This window comes from Sinocyclocheilus rhinocerous, unplaced genomic scaffold (assembly GCF_001515625.1).
Source record: "Sinocyclocheilus rhinocerous isolate Xijiao unplaced genomic scaffold, SAMN03320098_v1.1 scaffold2889, whole genome shotgun sequence".
Classification (NCBI taxonomy): Eukaryota; Metazoa; Chordata; class Actinopteri; order Cypriniformes; family Cyprinidae; genus Sinocyclocheilus; species Sinocyclocheilus rhinocerous.
In genome coordinates, this window is record NW_015656156.1 from 171,153 (window position 1) to 184,786 (window position 13,634).

The 13,634-nt window shown below is 36.7% G+C and overlaps 1 protein-coding gene across 2 annotated transcripts in view; it reads left to right on the top strand.

Annotated features, from left to right (window-relative positions):
- Positions 1-302: 302 nt before the first annotated feature.
- LOC107719530 (MAM domain-containing glycosylphosphatidylinositol anchor protein 2-like) overlaps positions 303-13,634 on the top strand; it is a 157,590-nt gene continuing 144,258 nt past the window's right edge. For both annotated transcript variants that reach the window (XM_016526951.1, XM_016526952.1), the window contains exon 1: positions 303-1,084. In XM_016526951.1, the coding sequence (XP_016382437.1) occupies positions 1,012-1,084 (73 nt within the window). In that variant the 5' untranslated portion in view covers positions 303-1,011. The remainder of the gene's footprint in view (positions 1,085-13,634) is intronic.

Here is a 13,634-nt window from a genome sequence, read left to right on the forward strand (position 1 = left end):
TAAAGTCGACAGTGGAGGAGGAAGCGCGGCGAAATTAATAGCAGCTACATCATCTTCCGTTTCAGTGAGAAAAAACGGCAAACGCACGAACGAAAGTCGGAAAGCATGTATACCATTTAGACTAGCGGCCTTTAATTTATAATGAAGTTCACGTTGCTCTGCTGCGAACGTTCTCAGCACGAGAGTGCTTCTCATACAAATGAGATCCGAGCGCGCTCGCTCGCTCACTCCCTCACGCTCTCTTTGACGTAGTCAGCCAGCTGGGCTCCGGCGTTCCAGCGCAGTACGTATGGCGCAGCGTTCCCAGCCACCCTTCACATTTCATCCAGTCTAAATTACGCTTGATCCTGAAAATAGGCATCCTGACACATCTGTTTACGTGTCATGTTTTTTTTTTCAAACAGGGGCCAGAGACTTCCGAGAAGTAAAGCTGGCCCACACAGCTCTTATGAAATAACGGATTTCATCTTTTTTTTTTTTATCCGCTGGAGACGAAGAATCACAGTGTTACTATAGGAGCAGCTTTTATCGGCGTACCTTTCTGCCTCACCGGCATCCTGTAACCACGAAGAGGATGCAAGCGGCGGTCTCGTCGGTTATTGGTTATTTTTCGCATTGAATTCCGCAGTGTTATCTTTTGGGAACGTCGAAGAGGTGGATGCCAGCGCGCGCAACCGATTAATAGCGCGTGTTTCCCATGGCGCTGTCATTCACTTTCGCCAGTCGCGTCGGTGCTTAATGCCGGCGAAGGTGTGAGGAGGAGAGCCGCTCTGAAGGTTTGATGCTCGTCCTCCTCATCTGTCACAGCTTTATATCTCCGCCTAGACCAATTTGGTGAAAACATCTGCATTGAATTGGCAAGAAATGACTAGCGAGACATCTCTGACTGACAGACACTACTTCAGCTGTTTCTTGATGATACGGTCACGCGAGCTGCGAGATTTGGACTGCATGTACTGCCTTCAACTGTTCGCCGCCTGAGGAGCTGGATATGTTCAGACTAACGTGAAGATGGATATTATCTTTGCTCTCCTGTGGTTATTGGCCGCACTATTTGAAGGCGTTTTTTGCCAGGGAGTATACGGTAAGACAAACAGACGTAGCGGCTACGTACAATAGCCTTTACGGAGCTGTCGTGACCTTGCGAGGTAGATAGTAGATGTGGATGTTCATTCCCAATAATATCCAGTGTGATGTAGGCCCTATAGCTTACATGTCAATTGACAGTTCCTGCGTTACAGGTGCATTGTGGGGCATCAGTAGCCTGTGGTCATGTATAGCTGCCTTCTATGAAACATGATGCCAGGCGGGATGGCTGATACTGATGGGACGTGTTGAAATATCATTATCACTAGGAGATGCATTGCTTGAGCAAAGCATAAAGATCTGTGGCTATCACTGTGTAAACGTTACTGCAACGTATGTATGGGGCTAGTTGTCACAAGGGCTTACACTGTATGTCAGTTTAGTGAATAATTTCGTATTATTCATAACTATATGTCATTAAATTATATTATGTTGATGTGTCAACGTATTTAAATTTAAAATCTGTATGTTACTGAACTGGCTGATACAGTTAGCTAATGACACAGGTGGAACAAATTAAATGACCCATAACAAAAGTGGCCTTTTTATCAGCTGTGGCCATTGCTAAAGAACAGTTTTACCAATACAATACACTCTTGGATTAACACATAACACAACAATTAATCAATTAAGTCTATTATTACATTTAAACAATATTTTATCATAAAATACTTAATTCAGACTTTCCTCTTATAAACAACATAATTTTAATAATAACATATTGCCTTGATTATTACGAATGTTTAAAAAAAACATTACCTTTTAACAATAAAAATGCATTTTGTAAAAATGCATTGTAGACTGTTGTTTTTAATGTAATATCATTGTAATATATAATATTATATAATCTGCAATGTAATATCACAGTATTTTTCTAAATTTTTTAGTCACAGTAAAGTTTTGAATAAAAAGATAAATTACAAGTTTCAGAAACTTTCTCTAGTCCAGAAACCTCTTAAAACAGAATTATTTGATGAATTTTGTCCTTTTGAAAATTCTAATATCATCAATAACTGTTTTATAGTCAAGCATTTAACCTCAGTCTTCCATAATATTTCAGTGTCATTTCTTATTAACATAATGTTTTAATGCTTGAGGACTAATTGACAGTGCCATTTCATATTTATTTATTGTGCTGTCAGAGGCAGTCAAGGACATCGTTTTAATAGTTGTCATTGTTTCAATGTAAAGAGGAGCCATGAAATGTGATGTGTGATTAAACAGTAACAGGACATATGATGTGAGGTTATTAAATTCCATTTGACAGAATTTTATGTAGGTTAAGCTGCTCATGTCAACTGTTCATTCTGTCATAGAAACCTACAGTTCAGCGTCCTTCTGCCTACAGAATATTACAAAGGGATGCTCATAATGGAATGAAGGCTATACCTATAAAGCACTGACTGGGAAATCTATTTCACCTGACGTCACATGGATTACAATGATAGATTTACTGTTACTTAATGGAAGACTGTTTGGATTAGTAAAAAATAAAATAAAGGGAGGAATCAGTGCATATGACCACCTGACTTAGGCTAATTTTTGCTAGAGGTTTGTTGAAAACACCTGAAGCCAAGCACGTTTGAACTGAGGTGGAACTCAAAATGCACATTTCTCCATTTATTAATATTGCAGAATCCATGATGTTCCTATAGGAGGCAGCTGGTAATAACTTCAGGCTATTCTTTTCATTTTGCTTATACAGATTACATGGATGTCTTCTATTCATTATGGCACAAAGCCATTTGTCAGTGTTACTCACTGGATGCGTTTATCTAGGGTCTGATATTTACAGTAGTTGACATTCAGTGGTCAAATGGTGTGATTATGTTCATGCTTCACAGTTTGTTGGCTTGTGTTCTATTTGTGAGGGGCATATGAACAAACAGTTGATTCCTGTGTAATGACCTGTGCAAATGTGGAACTGTTGTGGGCAGTACTTCACTTCTAGAAGCTGGATGCTAGTTCATGCCCTCTTAGTTTACGCCATGCTCCATGGTGAATCATGAGGGGGTTTTGAACATCGGATTTATATGTACTGTTAAGTAGACTTGCATGGATTCTGCACTTGCAGAATGCTCCACAGATTTCAACAGGATTTAAACAGCCGTCGTTCACAAACTTATACATATCTTCCACCCCTAGCATGTTTATCATTAAATGTTTTAGATTATATGACATGTTTACCAAGAAAAGAAATTTCCCCATTTTAATTCTATAGTTGGAATTTGAATTGAATTGACCACACCTCACATAAAGTTAAATTAGAATTTAAATTGGAATGACAGGAAGAATAATTTAACACAGTTAATCAGGGCTCTAGACACATTCCTCCCACTGGTCGCTCTTTTGCGACTAACTTTCTCAGTTGGTCGCACAAGCACATAATTTGGTCGCAATTATTATTATTATTTTTTTTTTTGTTGCTACAATATGGGATTAATCAATGCATCCTGGTGAACTTTTATCATAGTTTATAGATATATGGTAACGAAAGTGTTCAACATTCAAACCGTTGTTATTTGTGATTTAAATTTTGTGAACTGGAATTCCTCTTTTGCTATGTTATAAGCCGGACTTCGGATGCTTTCACTTTCACTTTCACTTTCGATCTTGGTGTCACGTTTTACAAGAAATGACAATTGTCTGTTTTTCTCATATCTATAGGCTACACCTTTCACATTTAAAGAATAAAACAAAAGATGGATTCATTGTTATTCTTAATTAAACAGCACAACAACAAGAAAACAGTAGGCTACAATGACAAACTATCTTACATAACCTTTATTAACAAAAATGAATAAGATGAGGAATGGCATATAGGACTACACCACATGCTGTATTATATACTGACTAATAAATTACAGAATGTTTAGCAAACACTGAGGAATCAAATAAATAAAAAAAAAGAAAGAAAGCCTCCATAGGACATGAGGTAAACAGCAAAGATAACAAGCTTTTCAAAATGAAAACAAAAAGAAAAGTAAAACTAAACTTGCTGTCAGTGACAATGCTTGCCTGTTTTTTCCCACAAGAATACCAGCATGTTCATCTTCTCTGGTTTAAGAAGTGGTCTTTTACTTTACTTTAGCTTGAAAACCAAATCCTCCATCTGCCATCATTTCCTCCATATTCGCGTCATTTTTGCCGCGCTCGTGCTGACGAAATAATAAGAAAGTATTATATTACCTTGGCATTAAATTACAGAAATTGGAGCAAATGGGAACACAAATATTATATTTGTTGTAGGTTCACCATTATTACCCAACTATGATGACCCTGAAAATGTGTAAGAAAATGTGTGTTCTGTAGATTTTCCACAACAAACAACAGTACAAAAAAAAAAAGGATAAAGGTCCCTTAATTCTATAGAGTCTTGGATGGATTTTAGCAGGTTCTTACTTCATAAGGTGGTACTGTAACGGTCATTCAAAAGCATTGTGGAGTGGTCATACATCTTTTCAGTGTTGGACAATAGTTATAGCTCTTTTGCATTTTGTCTTTTCTAACTTAACTATTTTTTGTTTTGTATTGTTTATTTGAAATATTAATTATAAAAATGTCTTAGCGACAGCGTGTTTTACTTGTTCATTTCTTCAAATACTGTATGCTTAACTCATATCAATCTCCAATTAAAGTAATGTTGCTCCTAGTGTTCCCATGACAGCGTTTTCTTTTGTTCCCCTTTTTGAATTTGCCTGATCAAAGGATTTGTTAACAGAACTTAGCTTTGTGCTTCTTACACTGATTTTATAATCAAATAGAGCAAATATTAAGAAGGCCGCTGTTACGTATTGGTGAACAGAGATTATATTTTTAAATTTTTTAAAATAAACTTGTTTTCCTTGGTTTCAAAATGAATAAGAATTACTTCTCAGTCAACTCTAATGAAGATGCCAACTGGAAAGACTGCACTGGTTTGATGCGAAATCACACTGTCCCACTGGATGAATGTTTTATAGAACAGCGAGACTAATGCACTATATTACAACATCCCAACAGGCCACTTAGGCCGCAAAGAAAAGAGGGCTCCAATAGTAAGACATCTAAGAGGTCGATAAGCTTTTAGTTCATGTAATGCAGTACAACTGTTGGTGCACTGTTGGATCTAATGTCAGCATGTTTTGATTGGAGATATATGGATATTTTTCTAATATTTATATTCATTTTACCCTGTGTGATGGCTCTCTGTTTCATGTTTCATATGCAGCCCTTCCATTAATTTCAGCCTCATATCTACACAGACAGTCGACTAAGTGGTCAGCTGATAGTATCACACACTTCAGCTAAATGCTTCCGTTCTCTGCTTTTCCGGTGTTAATCCGAGCTGCTAATATTTAAATGTTTTTTAGCTTCTAGATCCCATCTGTCCATAGAAGATTTGCTTATATTTTACCAACACTGACAGAATAATCAAATGCATTCTGGTTATCTGACCACAACAGACTGCTTTAGTTTCATTGTACATTGGGTCAGACATTGTTATTAAGACTGGACCCTTCAGAAACGGAGATCAGGCACTCATTTTACTTACATTTTTCTACATCTGAAATGTATCCTATGGTCGCATACTGTCTGTTACTGTTGTATAATATTGGACTTTGTAAACTGGAAGTATATTTGAGATGGTGGGGGTGGATGAAAATGGCATTCATATATACATTATGACTCGGTGTTAAACGGAGTTCGCCAATTGCCTCTGACGGTTTCCTCCAGATTGGACTGACCACTGTGAAAGGGCCATTCTCAGTTCCTCTGGCTTCTACTGTAAATAATTCACACCTCTTACAAGCAGCCACTTAAAGGACTATATAAATTGTTGTACAATATTCAAGATGCGTTTGCATTTCCTGTGGTATTTCTGGAGGGGAGGGTTGGGGGAACGGTTGTGAATGGTGTTGAGGTGTGACATGTTATTGCTGCCATGCAGATCTTCATGTGATTGGTCTTATTGTGCAAAGAAGCTCAATTACTCCTCTCCCTCTACACACTATTCTAACACAATTTGGTAGCAATCATCAGCAGTAACCTTGGGATGTACAAAGCACATTGCGGTTGTTAAGCATTACTGTTAATGTGGAATACAACAGCCTTCTTTACACGTTTCCCTGAATTATTTATCGACACTCCACTCCCGGTTTGTGTAGCACATTTAGTTTGCCATGTTCTGTAAGATATTAAAGACTAAGGCAACGTACAACAAACTCAACACAACTGCTAAACAGAAATGACATGCATACGCAAGTGGTTACACAACAGTAGCAATTTTTAAAGGCCAACTCAATACCTCTAACTGAGATTGTGTTTACTGTAATAATAATTAGGGCATGGCTTACATACTTATAGTTCAAAGTTTGGAGTCGGTAAGATTATTAGCTAAATATTTTTTGAAGTCTCTTATGCTCACCAAGGCGGTATTTATTTGTTCAAATATAGAGTAAACTATTGTGAAATATTATGATTTAAAATAACTATTCTCTATTTTATAATGTAATTTATTCCTCTGATGCCAAAGCTAAATTTTCAACAGCCATAACTGCAGTCTTCAGTGTAACATGATCCTTCAGAAATCATTCTAATATATTAATTCTAATATAACATGATTCTTATATAAATAAATTTCTTATAATTCATTACAATTGAATTAAGAACTGTATGTCTATACTATATAAACTGTCATATATATATATGTATATATACAGCGAGTAAAATGTAAAATAAGTATTGAACACGTCACCATTTTTCCCAGTAAATATGTTTCTAAAAGTGCTGTTGACATGACATTTTCACCAGATGTCGGTAACAACCAAAGTAATCCATACATACAAATAAAACAAAACAAATAATTTCAGAAATTAAGTTATGTGTAATAAAATGGAATGACAGGGAAAAAGTATTGAACTACTGAAATTTATTTAATACTTTGTACAAAAGCCTTTGTTGGTAATGACAGCTTCAAGACGCCTCCTGTATCGCATGCATTGCTCAGGTGTGATTTTGGCCCATTCTTCCACAGAGTCTTCCAATCTTGAAGGTTCTGTGGGCCTCTTCTATGAACTCTGATCTTTAGTTCTTATTTTCTATTGGATTCAAGTCAGGTGATTGGTATTGTATTGTATATAGGTGATTTGTATATATGGATTACTTGGGTTGTTACCGACATCTGGTGAAAATTTCAAGAGCACCTTTAGAAATATATTTACTGAGAAAAATGGTGACATGTTCAATAGTTATTTTACCCGCTGTATATATATATATATATATATACAGTATATGACATTTGTATACGTATGGGTGCATTTTTTTTATTTTTTTATTTTTTTTGGTAATTTTGCGTAAGGAGTTCAAACCCCCACATAATTCAGGTAAATAATGATTTTTTTTAAATAAACCAAGTAAAATTGCAACTGAACTTAATGAATTTTGTTGAATGGAAAGCAGTTTTGGCACTTTAATAACAGCAGCTCTTTTTGTTGCATAGGGAAAAAAATATCTCAGGAGTTTTGAGTGATATGTGGATAGGTAGGTGCTGACAGAATTTTCTGTTTAAAGCAATTGATCTGCAGGAGGTGTGACTTGATTTGACTGGCACACTTTCCACTGCGAGTGTTGTTGTTTTTTTCCCCACAGCATTTTGGGGGGGAAAAAAAGGTGCCTGCAATAATAATTGTGCTACTTCAAATCCAAATAATTTCTTTTGGAAGTTGCATTCAAAATGCACATGGCTCTAAAAATCTGTAAGAATGTGTTTGAAAGGCAGGATGCTTCTGGCTCTGATTACTGGAAAAACATTAATTTGAGAACCACACATCCACTGACACTCATTTATAAAGATTTGCCAGTGAGAAAAGATTTCACTGGGGCACACATAAATATTACAGCACTTTTGTCAAGTGCAATCTTGCACACATCTTGTAATATACACTAAAGTTTTCTATTAACTAGATGTGACGCAGCAGAAACTTTATACCATGCTTTGCTGTCTTGCTGCTAATTTTGTAAGGTTTTAGCAGGCTTTTCACTCAAGTTCTCAAGCATGAAGGATGTGCGGATATGCTCATGTAGAGAACCATGAGCTAATAGGCTTGCATAGCCCACACAGCACTATAGAGTTAGATTTTTTCTTCTTTCATTCTCCTTTAAAGTACTTTTTGTGTTGTCGGGGCCTCAGGGGCGGACTTAGTGATTTGGGGGCCCCAACACAATAACCATATGCTCTTTTAGGCCTAACCCTTATTTTGCTCGCTCGCTCTCTCTCATAGGTTATAGCTATAACTATTATTTATTATTACCCCTTCACAACTTAAGTAAATAATTAGTCAACCTGATGCTGTTCTAAAGCCATATTAAGCTACCTTATTTTTTTCCGGATCACAAAAGAAGACATTATAAAAAAAATGCTTGCACTTGTCCATTTAATGAATTTGTAAACTTCTTCAATCCTTTTACAAAACGGACTCAAATGTCATAAAAATTATCCCATGCATCTCGTTCCGTATTCCAAGTATTCTTAAGGCATAAGGTGGGGTATGCCGAGAAACAAATCGAAAATGTAATCTATTAAGAGAAAATGTCCAGTCATTGCATTCGTGCATTTATACAAGTGTGCGGCAGTTCGCGGCAGCGCGCCTAGGAAAAGTACACAAGAGAGTCATTTTGAAACATCAAGACAAATAAAATTATGACTTGAAACACACTAATTTCTGTACTGAGGTGAATATATCTGTTCTGAGGCAGTCAAAACAGCTTAGGATGCAATCAAAGTGCACTCTGTTTATAATCACTAAAGGCTGTCACTCACTTCAGTTCATTGCGATCTCACGACGTTCCGTTAATAAGCTTTCTACACTGCACAATTAATCTCTTATTTACATCATATCTACACGTTGTTATAATGAGAGGATTCGCGAGCTTGCAGAACTCCGCACCTGACAAAAACTCGCCGTTTTGAGCGGTGAGTGAACATTTGGCGCTCTAACACGGTGGATTTGCCAAATATGTTTCACCAATTTCAGATGGGGCCCCCTGATTCCCCGGGGCCCTAAGCGGCCGCTTACCTCGCCTATTGGTTAAGTCCGCCCCTGTGTGTTGTGTAGTTGGCTTTCTGCTACCTGTGGGTTTGTACTTTTTTACAGGTGGATGACTAACCATGCAATGCATTACTGCAACCTACTGCCGTTTTGAATGAAATCATTGTTGCTTATGCAGGCCAAGTTATAGTGGCCAAGAATTATACTGGACTGAAAAGGCAAAGACTAATAATAGCAAGTACGGTGGCTAAGATTGGGTAAAATGCATATGTTAATGAATATTTAATGGCTGGAAGTAACTGGGGTAAAAAGAATCAATGGATGAAGCCTCTCTCTCTGGAGGACCAGTGTGAGCTAAAGTCCTGAAAGCAGGAAGGCAAGATTAGTGACTCTCAAAGCGCCACTACAGAACCATAAAAACAAAGCTATCAGTCACAAGAACTGTGTCTTCCCTCGAGAACAACAGCTAAACAGTCATTTAACACTTTGGACACTGAAATACTACTGATGGCTTCCAGCAAATTGTACGATAGGTGATAATTCCCTTATACCTATACACTGTGATGTTAAAATATTAACCAGTCTCAAATAATGACTTTTATAATGCTAATATATGCAAACCACTATTGCACAATATTCAAGATGCATTTTTATGCTCCGATTGTATATTTATTTTTTATTGCATTCATTAGACTCTGGAAGCAGCTGTCCATCCTTACCGATTCGTAAAGCTCTTATGAAGCGAATGGCCTCTAGCAGATGTTGATTGACAGAGACTGATGTTTGAGGTTATAATGAAGTCTTACAGCAAAGTATAGTCAAAATCCTCTCTAACAGTATCTGGAATACACCCAACACAGCATATTTTGGATGTCTCTCTTATTTGACACATCCAGTCAAGGTCATGGAGCACTCTACTATCTGGTTGATGAGAACCAGATGGGTTAGATAAGGAAGATGTCCAAAATAGCATCTGTGTCCAGAAGCTACCTTAATGTTCAGTCAGTCAGTGGCATTCATTCATTCATTCATTCATTCATTCGTTCGTTCGTTCATTTCTAAGACATCATAACATAGTAATTTAGAACAAATTCAAATGAGCTGTAGTCATAACCAAAAAATATTTAGTTATTACAAATGCTTATTTCTCACTTGAAATTAAAATATATAAGTAACGTTGCACCTACATATCTACTAAGTCTCACTAGAGTGTTAGTGGAGTATTAGTAGACTGGTAGGGTTAAGGTTAGATTAAGTTGACATGTACTTGCAAAGTTACTTGTAGTCAGTAGAATGTTGGGAGACCATCACAATAAAGAGTTAGCAGATATTAAGCACACAGTCTACTAATACTCTAATGAGAGTTAGTTGACATGTAGGTGCAATGTTACTTATTGTCAACAGAATGTTCAAAAGGGACCATCAAAATAAAGTGTTACCAAATATAATTATAAAATAAAAAATAATAACTTTTAAAATGCCTCAAATTATAAGATGAGTTATGCTTTTTCTTGTCTAAGTGATTTGAATTTTCACCTGGTGATAGGTATAGATAGATAGATAGATAGATACTCTAAGGTACAAAGCCAAAAGGTGTATCTTTATACCTTATTTTCCCCTAAATGGTACATATTAGTATTTTGAAAGCATACATTAGTACCAAAGTGTACATATTAGTACCTTTTGAAAGTGTTCCACCCCGGTGACAGTTTTGTACCTTTTTTTCTGAGTGTGTAGACTTTGAACACAGCCATTCAGCACAGACATTAGCAACTATAGCAACACTCTTGTAACCGCCCACAATGCCCTGGCTCTAAGGAGGCAAGATTTGCACAGGCAAGCACCACTCACATTTTCTTCGCAAATGTCAAGTGTCGATGATTTCTGACAAGTACTTTGCTGAACTATGCATGAACATTGAGTGTGCCTTGATCAAACCTGTGTGCATAGACTCTAAGAATGTTCCAACAGCCAATGGAACAGCACAAAATAACCTCACCAAGACCTTGGACATCACATTGTTAATGCTTCAGTGAAGGTCTCAAGAGGACAGCGAGCGGTATAACAGAACCGTTTCCTGCTGAGTCCAGTGCAAAAAAAGTGCAAAAAACCATCTCTGCACATCTGCGTTCCCCTTTGGCACAGGGAACGTTAAAGAGGTTTGAACCATGGCAGAATTATTGTATTAAGGTAATGAACGCAGCTTGTAAGGCTTGTATTTATTCCTTGATTTCTTTTTTTATTCATTTATTTCAGGAAATCAATCAAAGGAAATGAAAAGAGTGTGAAAGGATTAGAGGCTATTTACTTAACCATGGTGCTTTATTGATTTGGAATGATTTTTGCTGCCTTTTATAACAAAGTTTCTCAACTCATGTTAAATGAAAATGGCTTGTAGTTTGAAGTCATTAAACTTTTATGAAAATAAGTGAGTTTTGCAACTGCATCAGTGAACTTTCAGGGCAGATCTAAGCGACATTTGTCAACACGCAAATCCGTAAAATCTTAAGCATCGACCCTTGTAGTTTTTCTATTAGCGCAGGCACTCTGCTTACGTTTATCAAACCATTAGCTGTAGGTTTTGTGGGAATGAGTGTTAATAAGTGTTAATGAGTGCTAATGAGTATAAAGTAGTGCACATTACTGCAAGCTATGCGGGCAGGCTTCATTTTGTGGTTCACCACTCTGTTTAAGTTGATTTTCGAGAAGGTTTCACTTTCCTCAGAAATTTGGAGAGGTTTCGGCTCGGTCTTGGAAAACTGATATTCATATTGCAGGTCATGGAAGATCACTGATCAAAAATATTTTTCAATTCAGAGAGGAGATTAATTGTTTATCGCTTGTTCTTTGCTGGGATGAGGATTGTCATTAGATGTGAAAGTCTGGCAGGCCTGTGCCGCAGGTTACCTTGAGAGTTACCATGACTTGTGTGAGGATGCACTTCTTAATTCAAATTTCACAAGCTGGAAGTTGGTTAACTTAAGGCCATGCTCACAGATTTACGAAGAAGTCATTGCATCCTGTCTGTCTCATGCTAATATATTTCAAATGAACGTTCAGTGAAAACAAACATGTCTGCCTCTCCGTTTTTACATAAGCACTGGAATTTAGTGCAGCAGAAAACACTGTTTGTATCCCAGTGGAAGATTTCATTCAGGAATCCATTCATTCTCTGTAAGTAGGTGAAATCTCAAGGGCATCATAAGGAAACCAATCAAGCCAACAAAATGATTGTAAACTAATTTTTAAAAAGATATTATTGTACACAGGACAGACAGAGGCTGCAGTATTTCGTCTTTCTCTTGATTTTAAGCAAAATGCTGATGGATGCACAAATATGATTATGCCAAACAATAATACTTCTCTTAGCATTTTAGTGGTAATCTGTGTATTTGGGATTGAACAGATCTGGTCATGATCAAATATTAAATCAGCTTACCTACATGAACAAGGCTCCATGAAGCAATGCTGTCAGAGTTATTATTAAAATACAGTGGGCTCCAAAAGTCTTCTTTTTGCATTTTACATATAACATTTTTAACATTTATACATTTTTACCATATAACAAATTATGATTATTATACATTTTGAATGTTTTACAGTATAAGATGTCTCGTATTCATTCAGCTTTATCAAGGATAGTTTTGACCCTTTGTTTGTTCCCAAGTGACATTTTATTAACTCTGTATCTTTAAATCCATTTTCCATTTGAGAGTTTGTAAGTAAACATTGTCTTTCTCTTTCTTAATGAATAGCATAACTCTGTTTTTTTTTTCATTAATATATACTATTATTTTTGGTCATTCTGTCCTTTTCGGCCATTCTTTCTAGTCATTACAGTCATTTACTGCAGTTGTTCCTCCACTGGTCTTTGGAGTGTGATTTTATGCTCCATAATGAAAATGGCTTGTGTGCCTGCATCCGCACATACTGTAACTTTGATTGTGTGTGCGTGCAGATTTGTGTTTGTGATGCACCTCATAAATTATTTTGCCACTCTGTTATCTTTATGATGTTTTCTTTAGACAAGTAATTGGGTTCAGTGGTGGACAGTAACGGAGTAGTTTTACTTCGTTACTGTACTTAAGTACATTTTTCAAGTATCTGTACTTTACTGCAGTAGTTTTATTTTGAGTAACTTTTACTTTTACTTTTACTACATTCCAAAGCATAATATCGTACTTTTTACTTCACTACATTTCGTAAAACTTATCGTTAGCCTACTCCTTATAATCTATCATGTGCTCCGAGACGCAAAAGCGGTGTCTGATTCATGAACGAACTGATTCTTTTCAGTGAACCCGTTAAATCGGTTCGCAAATCGCACCAAACGATTCATTCATGAATTAGAATAATCCGATTGCAGCTGTTCTCGAGTCGGCAACTCGCTGATTCAAATGATCCGTTTAGTGCGAGTCTCCAGTGAACTGTATTCACAAGTAAGAACCGGGAGATCTTGTGAGCGCGCTCGCGCGAGGCTGATAATGCTAAATTTAAGTTATTAATGTTGAATTTTGG